Genomic DNA, 20,262 nt, shown 5'->3' with positions numbered 1-20,262 from the left:
ACCGCCAAATATTCTTATTTCATAACTTTGTTTCCAAGCCTTATGACCAGAGATTTACTGCTTAATTTGGACAATATCCCCTCAAATTTGTAGATGAGTAAAAAGTCATAATGACCAGCTCAGGTGGCAGCGTTGTGAGAAGAAGGAAAGCCCCTGGAGCAGAAGGAAGCAGAAATGTGCTGTGTATCTTTAGACAACCATGTATGACTATACCCTTAGTTCCTCCTGTTTTGGTCCACACCTTGAGAAGTTGTGAAAATGTAAGTGTGAGAAAAATCTTGTATTCTTGCGACTGCAAGCACAGCTTTCAGCATTAGATGAAGGAGGTGGTGATAAGGCATCTCAGTGAAACAAGTTAAGACACCTCTGCAATCTTCTATATGCCATTATCACTACTGTCCAGGACTTTCCAATTCCACGTGATGCGCTGTAACAAGCCCTCACTATACAAGCATTCTAAGAGTGAAAGATTGGTAGGAATGATTTAATTATTTGGAGGCTATTGACCTACCAAAAAAGGCTATCTTATTTCCTGTTATGTTTTGTGGGTTGTTTTGTTGTTGTTCTTTTTTTTTTGTTTGTTTGTTTTTGTGAATGCCTCAAGGAAAAGCCAGGACGCTGAAGGAAGTGCTGATCAACTTCACTAGGAACACTACTGTACTCCAAAGCACATATTATTTATCATGAAACCATCAAATGTGTGAGCACTCATCTACTGCACCTGCTGAGAAAACTAGCACACTGGCATCTCTTGCCTTTTCCCCCTCCAGCTTTGTTTACATCCTCAGAGATACACATTCCTTCTTTAGTCCATGCAGAGGAAGGCAGATTCATGGTATCAATGTGTGCATTACCATGGTTACGCAGTTCATCTGCAGCAAAACGAGATGGTCCATGACCTGACCCCACAGCTCCAGGAGAGCATTCCTCTCTTGTTGGCCACTACAGAAGTGGTTGTGGTTTATTTATTTCTCAGAAAAATCTGATTGCAAGCAACAGTGGGACACACAACTCAACCTTTCACAAAGTTGTCAACATATTTTTGTGCCTCATGATTTGTCTTTAAGTGTGGTTTCTGTCAGTCCTTGATTTCAAGATTTTTTCCAGTAAGTCATCATCAAAAGAATGTCTACAGATTTTACCCTCTGAGTTTTAGCTGAGGAGAATGTTATACTTGAAAACTTAGGTTCAGAAGCAAGCTTACAACAAGAAGTTGGGTCTGTCATGGGAAAACAAAAGTTTGGGGCATCAGAATGATGGCAATCATAAACCAGTCTCTCATCAGGGTGAGGGGAATTAATAGCTTCCTCCCACCCAACCAAAGAAGCAGTTTGGGTTTCTTTGGTGTTAACAATGTAGTTTATTTCACTTGCACTGTAAATCTACTGAGATATCGCCAAGCCAGGCATTAAGTCTAAATAAACTCTGAATACAAATTGAGGTAAAAACAACAAATATTGATAAAATATAACAAAGATTGAATTCAATTCAGGCAGAAGGTCTGTATGTATCTCCACAACTGACTCAAATTTTCACTGAAACAAAACTTATCAACTTCAGTTATTAAGCAACATCGCTCACCCAGTTATTTTATTATAAAACAGATAAATAAACCATTATAAGAAAACCCTAATCTAATTGCATAATATATGTTTCTAACATTCATAACAGTCTTTAACATTATTTCAAGAGGCAGTGGTGCTATCCCTGGAAATAGTACACTGAATATATGAACTGTGCAACGTCAAAGCAAACACAGATGTATCTTGTGGTAGTTCTGAAAACACAAATACAAGCGAATCTCTGTGAGGAAGGCAAAGGCTAGTAAAATTTGAAATGGCTTTGTATTCATACAAAAGCAAAATGTTATGCAAAATAAAGTTGTGAAGTACTCCAGACTTAACGCAACTGAAACAGGAGTGGTTAATTTGCTTGCATCTGATTTGCAAAATAGATCAGTTAAACGAAAAACTACATTAAAATGACCGATTGCACACTTACCTTTTCCATTTATTGTTAATGCTGATGCAATTGTGGCTGTTACTGGCACTGGCAATTGTGGCACTAATGGATGTATCCTTGGTCGGCTCCCCATCCTGGCACGCTCTGCACCAGGTCCTAATAAAGCTCCCACGGGTTTTTCTGCTGCTACTTCAGGTGCTACAGAGTCTTCTTGATCCTGCTCTGTGTGGTCCATTTTATCAGGGCTTTCATTTTGGAAGCCATCGACTGCTGTCCGGCTCTTAATTGGACTTTTGGGCACTAGGATTTTAATACCTGATTTTGCAAGGTCCATATTTTTCCTTCCAGAAAGCGATGGTGAATTGTTTTTCCGGAACTTCTGGGTGGCAGTAAAGAGTTGGTTATTTTTTGACTCATGGTCTTTACTCATAACTAAAGATTTAGTGGAAGTCTTTGAAAAAGAACTATTGGTAGATCTAGAAATTTGTTTTCTGGCGTTATTTGGAGAGGTCCTATTTGTCCTAGTTAATGTGCTTTCTTTTTGCTTTTCATTGTGACGTCTGTTAAATTCATGTATATATTCCTCACAATTAACAAGGTGCTGTTCTGGCTCCCAGGTGTCATCTTCACTGTCGTATCCTTTCCATCGCACCAAATACTCTGTCTTTCCCTTCTTGTTTTTCCTCTTGTCAACAATCCTCTCTACCTGTTAAAAAGGAAAGCTAAACATTAGGAATGGGCAGATACACAGGTTGATCAAGCAACCCACATGCAAATAATTTTCTGAATCATACATCGCTTTAAAATCGCTCTTATAGTTCTGTACTTCTCTATTGCAGCTCTATAGCATACAAACTTCAATTGCTGTCTGGAAATGCATCTCTTTTCACCTAATAAAAGATGCCCCAGAATACCAAAGTAATTCTTCAACATGAATTTTGCATGCACAGGAATCTGAATAAGATGCACATTGCTAACCAGTAGCACTGTTTCCAGTTGAGTTTCAACACCGATATCAATGCAACTGAGATTTCACTCCATGAATACAGAGATTACATTTACATGTGCCGTGAAAATACAGTTTGCTTACCTTACAAAACTTATCAATGTATTATTTCCTGAATAATTTGTTTACTTAGCATAAGGCATATGTGAGAATATCTTAATTGAGGCAAACTATCCTTTAGTTACCAGGGACAACATAGCTCAGAAGTTGGGGCAAACAGGGAAGACTTTTTAGAGGCTGTTCGCTTTGTGAAAACAGAGAACTTGTTTTGGCCAGATACTTTGGTACACATACTTGAACCAATTACCATGCCTCACTTATCTGCAAATAGAGATGGTATTTATGTCACAAGTATTAAGCATGCACATGCTACAACTGTGTGTGGGAGCCACGGTGTAGAGGAATTCAGGCACTGGGGTAAGGCAGACAGCAGCAGCTGCAGGGACAGAGGCTCATGTCTTGCACCAAATCTGCTGTCAGTCATGCCACCACAACAGAGAGGGAACTCGTTCAAAAAGAGATGTAAGTGAAAGGCTGGTCTCAGGATTTTCCTTTTGTTTTTAATTAGTCCCCCTCTATTCAGACTGCTCCTTATGGTAAATCCTACAGCCTACTTTGTTTCAGTTACAGAACCAACACAGCTTTCTTCCCATCTGTGTCTCCCTTTTGGTTATTAGGGGGAAAAAAAAAAAGGATGGGGAAGAGATATATGATGAGACTACAACTTATTAATTTACCACCTAACTTCAATGTTCAGCACCTTATGAGCAAAGACCATGCATACAAGCAACAATCATGCATACCTAGCATAACTTCTGAAGACTACCAACATCTGCTGGAGTGGCTTTAGAGTGAAGCATCTACAGAATAATTTGGAAGGACAGAAGCAAAATACAGATATCTATGTCACTGCTGAATCATGTTACTCTCAACAATAGATTCTTTTAACAGTACACCTCGGCTTTGATTTTTCATGTGGCATGTTACCATAATGCACTGCATGGTTTACAACTACAAGGTTAGACCATTTCTATTACTATGATTTCAGAAGTAAAATAACTATACATCTTAGAACTTCGCATTTATCTTGCAAGTGTTGTACTATACTGTGCTGCCAAGAGGATGTTACATAGTTCTGTTTGTATTGGTATTAAAACGAATCAAAACAAACAAAAAAATCCAAATAAAAAGACAGACTGGTTCCACCTTTACTTTGTTCCTCAGTTGCATGGCAGTGGCAATTTGACACATTTTATGGAACACAATATAAATTGTCCTGATATTAAATATTGAAATATACTTAAACTGTCTTTAGTCTGATTATTTGACTTTTTAATAGTCACGGGATTTAAAAAAATACCTCACTATTGAAACTATTATTTTTCTATGAAAATGTACTTAACTTCTTAACACAAATGCTAACACAAGTAAGAGAGTCATTATACAGAAATAGGCCTTCCTTTCTTTTCTGTAGAAACTGAATAAAAAGATATTTAACTATTAAGTCAGAAATGTTAAGTTAGAAAATAAATTCATGAATTATAAACCAATACAATATTCTCAAAAGAACAGTTACCATGTTAGTCTCGCTTATCATTTCTCATTCTCATGAGCCATTAAAATAGATTTTCAAAGTATGATTCACAGAATGATCTCTGCAACCAGACAAGATATTTTTATTTGTTATCAGGAAATCCTCATAACAATCCAAACAGCATTGATTTCTGGGCAGAAAGTTCTACTAATGTTTTACACACTGGAGGCTACCCATTAAGGACATATCCTTTTAAAGCAGGAAGCCATTCTTCTCATCCCCCCCCAAAAAAAAACAACCAGACACCTTGCAGAGATAACAGATGAACTTCAGAACAGGAGATGCAAAAATCCTTTGCTAGCCCAATAATTTATAGCAAACAGGAATGCATGCAGAAAGCTGTTACACTTAGCTGTATTTCCCAAACCTGCATCAAAACCCATTTTGATATTGCTCTTTCAAAGATTTTTTTACAGCGTTGTTTAATTCTTCCTATATCCATTTCATTTACAACACAAAATATACAACAACTAACCTGATACACAATTTATCACGTGCTTTCAGAGTTTTATTGAGGGACTTTCTGAATTGCCTCCACATAATTAAACTGCCCTCAAGCCACTAGAAAACCTGCACAGGAATATTCTACTTAAATACCTCTGCTGATGATAACAGGTACAGAAGTGCTTCTCATCAAGTTCTGGGAAGAGAAGGTTTCCATGAAGTACACAGGGTCATTAAGTAGGGTTACGCAGGGCCACAACTGAACAGGAATGTTTGAACTCAATTTCATGGCAAAAACAGGACTATAAACTGGTACTTTTCCTCTTTTGCTACAGAAAAATAGTTTGGTCAAGTCATCCGTTTCTACTTAACTGTACAGTGGTAACATGATGTGAAATATAGTGCAAGACACTTTTAGTTCTTAGATTCAAATATACTAATCACTTACACCCAAATATTAAGAACAAGAATATAATTTGGTGGGGAAGTCCATCCTAAGTCCAAATACCCACTTCCCGTCACTTCAGTTATGGTTCAGTTTGATGGTACTGATGAAATAAGCAACAACAAAATAGGCAGTATTTTTTCTTCCCCCGTTGTTACTGTGGAGCTGAGCTGGAGCTTTCCTGATCCTATGATGACTTCTGAGAGCTAAAAACTGGCAGAGTGCCTCAAAGCACCAGGTAAGCACAAGACCACATCCTAGGCCAAGATCACACCAGAAATGCTGATAACAACTATTTCTTGCCATCTACCATTTCTACAGCCTCCAATGCCTTCTGCCACAGGGTAAGATTTATTTTTAGTTCTTAAAATGTTCTTAAGCAGCAGATACTGGCAGCACAATCTAGTTTTGAAGCATTGTGGAAGAATCAAAAGAAAAATGAAAATGGTTACAAAAAGAAAAAAAATGATTGTGAGGGAAGAACAATCTTGGTGGCAAAAGTCAACATATCCCACCTTATCCATTTGGTGTACGCATCAACTACACTTGAAACACAGCCAGTAGAAAAATTAACACACTGCTCAGAGGTATAATCCAACATTGCAACATACATACTATAATCTCTCACACAGCAGTTATACTTGAAACTTCCCATCTGCAAAATGGTAAATTTCCATTCCTTCCATGAATGTGGTAAGAATTAGCTAGTGTTTGCTTTCGCTCTCTTTGAGGAAGGAAATACTTAGGGTTGAACCGCTTTTAATAACAAAATAAACAGCATTTACAGTTTTGAACAGAACAGATAAGATATAGTTGCAATCAAAAGTGCTCACTGGCTACAGCTGTGCCAGGTAAAATGGTCAGATTAGAGCCCATCTGCAACTTCTCCTCCCTGTCCCATGCTCAAGAGACATCAGCTCCTCCCTGTCCGTCCACATAACTCCTTGAACAATTGTTACCTAACCATTGGCTTTGTCAAAGTGACCTGGTTCAGATATTAAGAATACCTGAGCTTAGGTAGGCATCCTGAAATAACTGGTTTGGACAACAGCCACATATGCAGTATTTCTGATGCATCTAAGAGGACTGCAGGGGACAACACCTATGAGCAGAACGGGTGCAGCAAACTCTTCATTCTGCTACACTCAGAAATTGGATGCGCACCAACTGAACATGGTGACCCTTCATGGGTCCCTTCAAACTCTGCATATTCTATGACTCTACACACTCCTAACCCAAGATGAAAGGTTTTTAGTTCAGGTGAAAATAAAGATGAAATTCAAAAGGATGTTTTTCATCCAAAACACTGCAATTTGTGCACATTTTAAAATGCTGTGTAAGGCTTTCTGAAAATGCATGTGCATGTATATATTTAAAAATAATTTAATTTAATGGACAATTTGAAGAGATTAAAGTAAAGGCACACTGTTTCCAGTGGAAGGAAAAAGACAGAGTGAGCAAAATAAACATAAGTAGGCAAGTAAATATTCAAGGAGCATTGCTGTGTTAATCATAAATTAATTTTCTATTCCCACAGTGTTTCTCTCTGTCCTCACATTTGTGTCAGACTAAATTAATTTAAAGGTAAACAGAATAGAATCCATTTGACTTCATCCTCTCTGTTGCCTGTGAAATATAGAAGACCTTGTTCTCTTAGCTTGAGGCTATGTTTGGTTCAGAGCAACAGCGCAACTGAGAAGCAAATCCTTTTCCACTTGCCTCTACTCCCACTTACTGTGCAACAGTTTTCTTCACAGATTAGTTTTCATGTAAGTGACATGGATTCTTTTGGGAGAAATCTAAACTGGAAAAGGTGCTTCTGATGCACAGAACATGCTTCAGCACTGAGGAAATAAGGGGCCAAGAGAAAAACAGCTCTGATCAGTTTCAACACATGTTGTGGCATGGATATTTGATCCTAAGTGCCACTAAATCTAATCCAAGACAAAGTTGCTGACAACATAATGCACTGAGGTAAGGGCCACAGCACCAGCTCTTTCACTCTACTGAGCCATGTTTCCCACATAGACATTCACCAATTCAATGACTGAAGCTAGACACAACAAGTGCCAGTTCTGCAAAACTATACATGTTACATGTGAACAGTCACTCTTCGTTAACTTAGAAACTGTTCCATGTACAAATGAGACTTCAGTGATCATCCATAAGTAATAAACAGTGGTTATGAACAACTGTACCCTCAATTTATTAGCATCTTGTCAGTAATAAATTGAGTAAACTCAGTGAAGTCACTAATAAACTATTTAAATACTTTCTATTTTAAAAGAAATGGATACTACATAAAAATGTATACAGCAGCTGAAAAAGTGACAAACTTTGCTTAAAGCAAAATGAGAAAATTTTGGGAAAACATTTAATCAAAAACTAAACTGATGAGAAATTCCAAGTATACCTAATGGTCTGCAAAGTGAGCACTAAAATCTTTGAAGTACACATTTAATTAAAAAATACATTACTCCCAATGCTATAACCTGTTCTGAGCACTACTCACTGCAGTTAGCACAAGCAGATGAATTTTAGAAACAGCTTAACATATATATGCTTAGAATGCCCAAACCATAGTATTGTAAAATCTGAATTCACATTGATACCATTACGAAGTTATCCTAGAATATCATGGACATCTTCACTGTGGCTCCAAGTTACTCCATGTGCCTTAGTCTGGGAGCAAATGCAGGAGCTGACTGATTCAATTAGCAGCACAGTGACTGAACTAGCAGCCTATGAACTGTGACAAACTGAGCTGCCACATCCTTGTGGCATGAGTAGCTGGAGTATCTACATAGCACAGCGATCTCTGGCTACAGTGCCATCTGTATAACTGTTAAATTGTTCTGGAAGTCAGGGCCACACAAATTAAAAATGGATCAGATGTGGGCTGACTACTGTCTTCTTGTCCAATCAGCTACAGTAGATGATACAGCTCTTGTGTGACTCCTATGAAATCTCTGAGTGGATGCCTGATGTGGCCCAAGGCCAGTTAACAGAGCCAGCCCACCGGGGTGACTTCTGGCACCCAGGACCAGCAGGAGTTCACACAAAACCAACACTTAACAGCCTGCAGCCTCTGTGCTTTCAAACCAGTGCTGAGGGCCCAACAGCCTCAGCCTCTCTCCAAGGAAGCAGTATGTGTGGTGAAGTTTTGTACATATTATCAGCAGTCAAGTAAAGGACTAAAACCCCACCAGTTGTCCCTTCACACTGATAGCCCAACAAAGGCAACAGCATATTCTCAATCCTACTTCTAAAACGTAACAACGTTAAAACAAACTTGGTGATTTTTCCCTTTTCCAAGCTTTATTTTGATGAAAGGCTGTTCATTCTTTTAGGATTCCTGGACACAAGTCATGCAAGAGCTAACTCTGTGGCTATTTGCAGCACTCAAATGACATTATGCCCTCTGGGTCTTAATTAAAGTTCTAGTTCACATAAAGTTCTGGTTCTGCATAAATTTCTAACCAAGTTACTTATAAAAATGCATGTCTTGGTCAAGCTCAAAATTCACCATTAACTTGATTACTGATCATCACCCATAACCTTTACAAAGTCAACAGACAAAATAATTACCACATTCTCATCAAAGCAAATGGTTTGAGAATCATGGCAGTGGCACACACCACACCCAGGCTGCACCGGAAATTCCTCAAATGTCGGATTAGGAAGTTTCATGCCTTGCAATAACACTCAACAAACAGAGTATCACTGTATAATTAACTTCTCTATAGTCCCTTGAAAAATACCATTCATAGACATGAATAGCACAGGTCTCTAACTTAGCACAAGCAGTATTGTCCCCGAAAAAAAAAAGAACAGAGAAAAATGAAATGCATATTGGCAGTACTAACATGAAAAACAGAAAACTCTCTTTCACTTAAAGACAGTCATGTTTAGGGATGTGATAATTTGGGAAAATGGTAATAAATTCAAGCTATCTCACAGTAAGAGCTTCAACAGCTTGAGTACTATTTACTTAAAGGATAATGCCAATAGAAATATTGTCACTTTATCATGCAGCTAGAAGAATAACAGAGTAGCAGATGAAAAATTCATCAGGAAGTATCAAGACAGCAGATATTTGCCTTCAAACTGGGAGAAACAGAACTTCCAACAACGCTCAATTACAAAGACTCTGCAAAGGCAAATGATTGACAAATATTCAAAACATTTAGGTAAAAGTGGTGTCCTAAGGAGAGAGGCCACAGCACAAATAGCCATGACAAAGCATTCACTAAGTAAACTTCTTCAATGGGAGCTACAGCAAGGCAGAGCGAAAAAAAGAAAAGCATAGGACAGCTGAAGAGGGAACTTGATATGCTGTACTTGACTTACCAAAATCTTAATTCTACTTTTATGGGCCAGAATCAAATGAGGCTCTCCAGCAGCCTACTGCCTGCAGAAGGGACAGTAAGGAGCCTGCTACTGTAGATCACTTGACTAAACTTCAGTAAGAAAGCACACCAGGCCTCAGACAAGATCTTAAAAGCTTACTTGGTAGCACTCTTTTATTTGTTTTATTTCCTCTTGGAGGTCCTGCGGTGCTTATGTTAAATAAAGTTGACTAGAAGCAGCTTTCTTTGGAGTCACTGGATACAGAACACTCACACGTCTCACTCACATTGCCAGACTTCTCTCATCTTTGCCATGTAAGATTGCAGATAAACAGGGAGTAAAAGTTTATTTCCACAAGACATAATTCAAGCATCTGGATACAATACCATAACCGCATTTTTGTTTCCAAACAGAAAAAACACACTAAACAATTCCAGGCCATATTTAAGATCAACATTCTTTACTGGCTTTCTCTGTATTCCTTCTCTCTGTTTCAACATCTAGATGAACAAGCTATATGAGCACAGTTCCCAGACTCTTGCCTGTACTATGACATCACCCAATATTTGATCTAACCCCATCTCAAAAAGATGGTGATACCAAAATTTCCCCTAATTTGTCAGTCTCAATGCTGTACAGATGCCTTTTAGCTCTTACACTGTTTCTCTCTGGGATTTATTAGTAGATCTGTTCTTGCTTGCGAAGTTTGAAACAGACATTTCTCTGTTTTAGGTGTCAGGTCTCTCTATATCTACCCAGCTTTTGGTTTCAGCCTAAATTCTTGTTTTTTATTTAATACCACTGTGACTTCTATGATTCCACTCTCATTTGCACTGTCTTCTGGAATAGGGTTATGGGATACAGATAAAGCTATACAGATAGTAGCTATAGCTTATAACTCTGCTTGGAAAAGATTCTCACAGGCTAGTTTTAATGTTTACTTTAATGTTTACTTGTAACAACAAGCAAGTTTTATAATGTTCTTACAATGTGTAATTTTGTTTTGAAGAAAATTAAAAAGTTAATGATCTTTGGCACATTACTTACTTATTTACTAGTGCTTACGTGGCACATCTGTGGGACAAGCTTTGCAAAAAAGCATTTGTTCAAATCACTTTTTAATTTCACCAATATTTATAACTTTAAGGGGTTTCCTAAACCTCATCTTTTCATCCTTTAAACATGCCAATCAGATATAAAACAATTTTAATTTTATTAATATTTTTAAACACACATAACTCTTTCTGGCTTTATTTATATGACAAACATGATTCTGTTATTATGATTTTTCTGAAATATATCTTAATTTTTAATATTATACCACCATTAATTCAATGAAACACATTATGTGTCCTGAAACAAAGGGACTGATGCTTATGATTTTTTTCCTGTTGTCTTTTGACAATACGCACTGTCTTAAGCTCCATAATTTGTTGATTCTATCCACCCTTCACTGTTCACATATGCATGAAAATAAACGACAGCAGAAATTGAACTGATTATGCAGACAAAGGTTAATTAAACAAGCTGTCCCATCTCAAAATTCCCCATGTTTTGGTAATGACAACAGAAACAGAAGGAAAACTGAGGTGCTTCAGGCTTGGATAATGGCATGTAAGATAAAAAGATCTTCAGAAAAATCTTAAAGTAAAAAAAGGAAAAATATACTCAATTTCCAGAACAGGTAATGAAGAGGTTAGCCCAAGTATTTCTTTTTTGCCCACATATTTTCTTTTTTTCAAGAGAACACCATCTTAGAATTTTACAATGGCTTCTTCATGCTAGGACCATCTCTTCTCTCTCACACCATCTCCTTCAGTCTTTCCTTATTCATCAGTTGTTTCTTATTCTTTTCCCTCTTTTTGTCCCTGTCTGATATCGCTATTTGCAATGCCTTTCCTAATACCACATAATAGCTAGCTGTCCAAATAATGCCTTGAGGATTGTTTTCCTCATCATTTTACACTGTAACAACACATTAATGTCTTATTCATTTCTCTAGTTTCCACACTAAAGCACTCTGTAAAATAATGCTGTTTATTAAAAATTAATTAATTAAAAGTACTATATTCAGTTTTTATCTATGCAACTGCCTGTGCTACAGTGACTGCTTGCAAACAGGCTGAAGTATTTGAAGTTAGCCCCAAACCTTTATTTCTGCACTAGTTGTGTGCATAATATCACAAACAGATCTCAAGTTATTAATTTTTACTGTACAAGCTCTAGAGAGAAATGACTGCCTCACCTCTTTGTTTAAGAAAGAGTGGAATTCACCAATGGGATTGTGGTAAATAAAGAATTAAGTATGTAGTACAAACTGGCATCTATTTTCCTCTTCAGTTTAACTTTTCATATTTAAAATGGTTATTAATATGCATTCTAAGTATGAACATTTTTTAATTAAGAGCTGTTTTTAACATATAACATCTTTGCTTCTTTCCCCTTTCTGCCCTGGAAAAAAAAAAGACGTTCAAACTAAAGTCACATAAAAGTAAAAATTCATGTAAAAATTTTACAGTTTAACATCAATATTATTTACAGATTGCCTACACTGAGAAATAGTTATCAGTCATCACAGGGCAGAGACAACAGTGGGGAATTATCATTATCCAATAGCTACCAACTCACAAAACACTTTTTCTGCACAAGTAATTCCTGTCAGTTTCATTGCACAAACAAGTCCTTAAATTCAGGAAATGCTTAGGCAAGATCTAACATGTTGGTCTTCCAAATTTCTAAACTTGGTAATCTCTGTCTGTATAAAATAGAAATAATTTATCTATTAGCAAGCCACCCAGTTCCAGGAATATGGCATTATCCTTTTGTCATAGCATACTTACAGTAACATTGAAATAAAGAACTGTATTTCACATTCTTTCAATTTTAACTGGAAGGACAGGTGAAATTTACTTTCTCCCTACACATTTGTCTCAATTCCTAGCATTATTATTGCATAATTACATTGCTTCCAAATATCTTATGTTGTGAAATCTTTGCAATAAGGTTTCTATAAATAGCAAGATATTTTTAAAATCCTCTGAACTTAGGATCTTTTAAAAAAATATTCTAGATGCCAACAACGAATCCCATCATCTGTTGGCAATACCCAGTACCACTTCACTATGAAAAATAGCTAGTGGCTAAGAGGAATACCTTTTGAAACATATCTTTAAAAAAAGATGTTTGCATATTAAAGACCCTTTGTGATAGTTTTTGGAACCATTTCAAATTCTTTAGCGCAGTTTTAGAGTATAATTAGTCCTCCTCAGAACAAAACTTACATCTTATCTCTATAGCTACTCAAAAATGAAATGAAATGAATTGATATTTTTATCATTACAGTAGTGACACAGAGAGTAGAATCAAATCTCTGAGACAAATGCAAAATTTAGATGTAATCCAAAGCACTAATGAATTTTCAAAGGAATTTCAAGGGAACGATGACCAAACTGTCGCACTCTGTCATGTAATTCATAAGGCTGCATGCTCCAGACCTTGCTACTTCAGCAGCAGATGCACTCACTGACTATTTAATCCATGACTTTAAAGTTGTATTTCTCACTTTGAGAGAAATTAGCAGTACCATCAAGGTGAGAAATATCTTTTTGAGATGAAACAGCACAAATCAATGAAATTAAATACTGTTTAGTAATTCCTTCAATATTTTTACTAATGTGCTTTCTTCAAAATGCATTTATAAAAAAGTACATATTAGCAATGTAAGCCCTCTTCCAACAGATGAGGTTTTAAGAAATAGTTTCCATGTTCTCTTAATTATAATACATGACAACAAACACCTCTTTCATATTCTGTTGAATTTGGAAGAATTTAGCTCAGACACTGTGAAGAATGTACCTGGCCCTTTTCTTTTACAGATTGTAGCAATGTTATGAATTAAACATGCAAATGGATCTCAAATGGATCTGCTGGAAACAAATACATCCAAATGTTTTTCATTTTCTCCTAGTTTATGAATAGCCTTAAATTACAGGATGTTTTTGAAAAGTTCACCTCTTTCAAATGCTTTTCTACACACAGTCCTTAGTCCTTTGCTTTATGACATGAATCTTTTCACAGTAATCAAGTACAATGTGATGTCTAAACAAGTGATAGGTCTTAGCCTCTTCTATGTATTCCTTACCTGACTGCATGCTTGAAGAAGTGCTGCTTTCTAACAACTAAAACAGAGGATAAGTAAAAATGAACCATTCAAATCTATAAAAGAAAATGTAAAACTCCAAACTTATGCAGATATACGTCAGTACTCTCCATTAACACAAAAAGATTATGTAAAAATTGTTGTATTTGTTCTGAATGCATACTGTCATTTTAAGTTGTCTTCTCATGTTTAAAAATAATTATTCAAAGGCCAGATTGGAGTATTTATTCGAGTCCTCAGCAAAAAAAACCACCACCAACAACAAAAAACTACACATGACTGCTTAAAAACTAGAAAAGTATTTAACTTTTAAGTCGAGTGTTAAAAGAAAGTGATATTCAGATGCCAGTTTCTGAATGAACTGATTCTTCTTGACCCTTCCAGAAATCTGTGACATCTCACCAGAGTGAGAAGGGAAGCAAAACAAACTAAAAGATAAATTTACTGATGGCTATGAAATTTAATTTCAGTTCCAAGTATATATAAACAACAAATACTGTTTCCAAAAGGAAATATGAGAACAAATAGTCTATTCCTTCTAAAGCATTTTGTATGCATCTATGTGATGTATCTTACAGATTTGCTGCTTAGCCTACTGCAAGATATATATATATATCTATATGCTTATAAGTACATACATACACACACACTACCTACCACTCACTTATGACAGGATATGAAAAAGATACACTTTTGCAGATCTACTACAGTTAGTGTATACATTTATTTTGCCCCCACCCCTATTTTTATATATATATTTTTTGAACTTAATATGATGGAAGTAAGGAGAAATTTAACCCTTCTTCTACCATTAATCTTAATATAACTGTTTTAATCTACCTCCTTGCATCCTAAAATACTGCTGCGTAAGTTGTGCAGGTTGACTCTTACACTTTCACAGATTTCCAAGTGCCAGTATCCTGTCTAGATCAAGGTATCCAGTTTGCAGTCTATATCACCACTCCTCCCCTGAAAGAAAAATAAAAAAATAAAAAATAAATCAGATTCACCAGGGTTTCCTTTTCACTTATAGGGTTTATCCAAGGCAGACTACGTTTACAATGGAGTTTTTACTACTATTTTTTCAGATGAGATCATCAACTTGGATAATAGGTAGGACTTTGATAATATGATGGAGAGTCCTGCCACATCATCAACTACACATCAGTATTTGGAGCTAACAATTGTGAACAGACTATAATATGGAGAAGATATCTTTATGTTAGAAAGGAGGGAAATCTGGAATCAAAAATACTGTCACAAACTACAATAAGTTGCCACTTAAAAGAAAATAAATACATATCAACAGTTGTAACCAAATTAAGATAAAATCTGAAGAAACAACATGTAAATTACTGATTATGGAAGTCTGTTTTCCAGTATTACTTGTTAATTTTTAAAAATACGTTAATTGAAAATACTTCTAACAGTTTCTGCATTTTGGTGGAGAGGATTTACTTTGCACTATGCAACTATGCAATATAAAGATAATCATGGGAATTTAATTTGAATGAAGGAGATTGGAGCCAACTCCAGAGAGAGAAAATGAGAATAATTGAAATTAATGACAGTTTCTTCAAGACTTTGAACTAATTGCTGGAATGAAAGTTCTGCTGGCAGCATTTGAAGTCTCATAAATTCTGTGCACGTAGGACAGAAATGCTCATGGGTGATCATGGTTTTATATGGACGGAGATGGATAGGTAATACTGACAACCTAGCAGCCCACCTTCCTAGAATGAGATGATGCTGCGAGGGACTTCTTTTTTGAACCCCTCATATCTCACAAGGATTGCTATGTTGAGCAATCTGTGAAACTCAATCTTCTGCTGAAGCAAGCTTCAGATCTCACGGTGTCTAGATAGATACCTATGAGTACAGGTGACCTCTTTGATTTTCTCATCTTTTTTCTTCAACCACATCGTCCCAGACAGCCAGAGCTGCTGGCGCTCCTGCTTTCCCACATAAAAATCTAAAGAACATCTTTTATACTTCCCAGGATCATCAGATCCTTCTTGTTTGACCAACTCATCACAAATATAAAAACTTTGATTCTGAGGGCCAGACTTTTATCCAAAGTGGAAAACCACAAAATGCAGTTAATAAATGTTTTGAAGTTTACTTGAATGCCTCAAGCATTGCACAGTATAAACCCAAGAATCGCAGACATCACGTGTGCAGTTCTCTATATCTCTTTTTTCTTTAAGATCAGATGATCAGAAATGACAAGATGGTCAGAAATTTATGACTGTTTCCAAAGATGGAACAACTAAACAGACTGACTCTTCTGTCTGGGAAAGAGATGAATGAGATTAAGAGGCATATGAAAGGATGAATAAGAACATGAAAAGGAAATATTTCCTGTATTTCCAATAACAAAGCAGGGAAGAAGGCAGGGAACATCTGGTGGAAAAAGAAAAGAAAAAAAGAAAAAAATTATAACATTGCTACATTCCATTGTGGATTGCAAATCTATCAACAATAGATCCATTACTAATTACTGAACAGAAATTCTACTTGAGGAAACACTTAAGTTACTGTTTACCAGTTAGGAGAAGGGTACATGAAAGGAAGACTCACTTTGTGCAGTCTTATTATTCTTTACCCATTCACTACTATCATTTCAAGATGTGACACTACCTAGGTGGACCTCTGGCTTAGAGCTCCTCTTGCTTCAAATGCCACTCGGTACTTTTCAGAAGCAGAAAGATGAGGACTACTAATGTGTTGACAAGAGGGTAAAGAAGCTTAATGGAAAAGCCAAGGCAACCAGAAAATCAAGTGCTTGAACTGTACTAGTACCCTTTATGTTCTGTATAATTCAAACCAGCAACAATTTAGAGTCAGAATAACAGAGACAGCTCTGAAAGTATAACCAACAAATGTAACTAATTATTAAATTGAAATGTGGTCAGGAATTTCTCAAATAAAACATTTTCTTAACAGTAGTGCTGTTTTCACAAGATCCACTTAATTTACATTGGAAATCTCAGTTCACACTGAAAGCTTTATTTTCCCCAACAAACAAAATCAAAACCAAATAAAATTAGATACTTTTTCACTCTTTTGTCTAATCTCAATTGGAATATCCCAACACATTTCTTAAAGCAACTCAATGCACTTCACTCAAAACCTATTTAACAAGAGTTGACAGAATTGCTCCTCTCCGAATCCCTGAAGTCCCCACTCATTTTAAAAGATACCAAGTCAGAAGATTATGGGATTCCCATACATGGGATACTATGCAGGCATTCTGCCTATCAAGAGTCCCAAGAGACGTTAATTCTCAATGCATTCCAGGAGAAATAATGTCATCAATAAGACCTTGGTTCATTTGGGTAAATAATATATTGAAGTTCTCAAAATACAGCACTGACGATGATATGCCACAGTGGCATAACGTAAGCAGATGTATCAAAAGTCAGATAAACACTCCCAACAAGGAAAACAAAAGCTAAAACCACAACAAAAAACACCTTTGTCAAAAAAAGTTCACTCCATTTGACTTCCAGAAGGACAAAGTCCCACCATCTTTTGTTATCCTCTTCCCTGTCTCAGGCCCAAACAAATTCCATCTATGTAAATTTCCACGCCTTACAGCAAGCCGATATTCAGGCAATCACATCGCTAGGATGCCAGTGCCAGAAACATACGATAATGGTAGAGCCTTGTCTTCAAAATTAAAACAACAGAAGATATTTCTACAATCTTTTAAATCACAGAATAACTGATAGAGTTGTGTCTAAAAAAATACAAAACACTCTTCTTTCAGCATGGGCACCAGCGCCACTTAAAGCACTCCCTGCTCTTTGGACATGTATAAAATCTTTTCTACTCCAGAATCTGGCACAGTTTTTTTGTGCTATACAATGAACCAGCTTGGGAAACAGATCAGCTTAACAGCATAACAGTAAAGAAATAAAAAACACTTTCAAATTAAACGTTTCAGGTACCATTTCGTGGCATCAGCACAAACGCTTTGCCGTACGTGGGGTCAGGATAGAGCAGCCAGGCGCACAAAGAGGACTTTCCTACTTTTCTGTGGCAGCAGTGCTAACATGACAATGCGACACTAATTTCATCTGTGGTGTGGTGGAATAGAATCTAAGTCTACAGACGAGGTGTGATGTTGCAGGTCAACATAATTCCTCATGAGAGGCTCTTCTCTCCGGCGACAGTCACAGGACCAGAGGCACGGAGCTACATGGTGGGATGGACAGACTGGGTGGGTGGGTAGGAAAAGGTTCCTCACCAGAGGGCACTGTAACAGACTCTCTGCCGTAGTGGGCACAGCCCTGAGCTGCGGGGGTTCAAGCAGCATTTGGGCAATGGTCTCAGACATAGGGGTTTGAATATGGAGTGATTCTTTGTGGAATCGGGAGTTGGACTCGATGGTTTTTGTGGCTCCCTTCCAACTCAGTATATTCTGTGATCTCTGAAACAGGCAGACAGAGTTGCACTATTACCCTTCCCCAGCCCTTTATATTTGTTACAGGGACTTTGCAGCTCTTGAAGAATCAGTTTAATTACTTTATTTGTCAGAAAGCTAGCCATTCTGGGAAATAATACGGTTATTTTTCCTTTTATTCTTTCTTTCGGCTGACAGCAGGCATCAGAAAGGCTTTTTTAATTACTTCGATGGCAAAAATAAAACAGAGAAGTCTTCCTCAAAAAGGATAGCTGAGTCCAACTCAGAAACCTTGCTGTTGGGTTTCACGGCCTTTGCTAGCACCAGATAGTTTCCATTATACACGGCTCTTCCCTGCAATTTCAAGCACTCTCGTCTTGATATGATTTGACAAACTCAACGACTATGAAGAGAAATGGCACCACTCCGTGATAATCAATCACAACCATTCTTGTGCCGTTACCAAAATGTCTAAAGACTTCTTGTAGTGGGTCACAGAACACTCTGTTCCACTGTCACAATGTATTTTTTCTTACAGCCTGTTTTTAATCTTCCCTCTTTTCTTCCCTTCCTCTCCACAATCAATTGCCTTCCAATAGCTGAGCCTATTATAGATAAGCTGAACTCACAAGTATCGCAATACTCCTACACACTCCGCAAAGCCTTTAGAAAGGTCATTTAATAAAGTAACCCACACATTTTCTGGATTTCTTACACGGGAAGTTTCAAAACAACTACTCAGGTACTTCCACCACAATCTCTTGGTAAAGTGCTGGGGTTCATCTGATCTCAGAGAGGATCTGGGGACATTTTACCCCCCATCCCACCGCTCGGTTGAAAACTTACCTTTTTTCGGAGTTGCCTCACCAAGAGATCCAGCAGCACTCACACAAGACAGGAAACTGCAGCTTGAGATGGCTCGAAAGGGAAACCAAAAAAGCCTTCCTACGCTCAGCTCAGCCTGAAAGCTGCAATAGAATTGCACCTTGAACCCCCATCGCCTTTTGTTTGTGGATACACTGGTCCAGCCCAGGGTAATTGAGGACCTTTTCAAACCATGAGTCTCCTGACCCTGAGTCATCCTACACTTCTCTAGGTAGTTAACTCCACCCGGGCGTTCTTGAATAATCTGAATGAGTTTGGTGCTGGCTTTTTTTGTTACTTCGTTTTATTTTGAAAGCGTTAGCTATCAGAAGAGACTATCACGTAAGGAGCGTAAGAGATAAACCAAGTCGCACCGGTTGCCAAAATTAAAGGAGAAAATAAAGCTATGTTTCAGGCATTACAAAAGCGCTAAAGAAAGTTCAGCTACCTCAACTCACTTTCCAGCTGAACTCAACTTTCTTTTTTAAATTTACTTTTCTCCTTCCCTACACCTACCTACTTACCAAATTTACTCAGATTTGCTCCCACCTTCTTTCCTGGCACCACCAAAACGGAAACGAATCAGATCAATCTAGTGAGAGCTACTTCCTCCAGTTTGGTTCGATGGTCTTTCTGCTCATTGTCCTCAGCTTCCAAATATTACAGTTTCTGTTCTGTTTCTGTTCTTCATTATAATCTGGCTATAAAACCTTTATTATTCTGTTCTTCCTTCCCTGTTATATCACATAGGTATGGTAACATGAATGATTAAACGTGAAAGCACGGGTGCAGCAGAATGGACTCACTGGGGGGGGGGACAGACAAAAAACAAAAAACTCCACTAAAACCACAACAGATTTAAATCCTGACTTAAATAAAGGTTTTCTGCATGCTGTGGCTTTTACATTTTAACAGTATGTGCATCTGACATTATATCAAAAGGCTCATTTTCACTGATCGGTAGTGCTAAGCTGGAATGATAAATACTATCTTTAGCTAAACCTGGCAGGTTTTGCCAGACTGGACAATG

At 37.2% G+C, this 20,262-nt stretch overlaps 1 protein-coding gene across 1 annotated transcript in view; it reads right to left on the bottom strand.

The window, feature by feature from the left end:
- Nucleotides 1-20,262, bottom strand: part of CDYL (chromodomain Y like) — a 102,089-nt gene that overhangs the window by 50,313 nt on the left and 31,514 nt on the right. Inside the window, exon 2 of the mRNA XM_065753415.1 lies at nucleotides 2,002-2,668. Within this exon, the coding sequence (XP_065609487.1) occupies nucleotides 2,002-2,668 (667 nt within the window). The remainder of the gene's footprint in view (nucleotides 1-2,001; nucleotides 2,669-20,262) is intronic.

This window comes from Cyrtonyx montezumae, unplaced genomic scaffold, assembly GCF_038088225.1.
Source record: "Cyrtonyx montezumae isolate F1298 unplaced genomic scaffold, pur_monq_1.0 scaffold_8, whole genome shotgun sequence".
In the NCBI taxonomy this organism is placed as follows: Eukaryota; Metazoa; Chordata; class Aves; order Galliformes; family Odontophoridae; genus Cyrtonyx; species Cyrtonyx montezumae.
The sequence above is the reverse complement of the archived record's forward strand: the minus strand, read 5'-3'. Positions and strand labels throughout refer to the sequence as shown.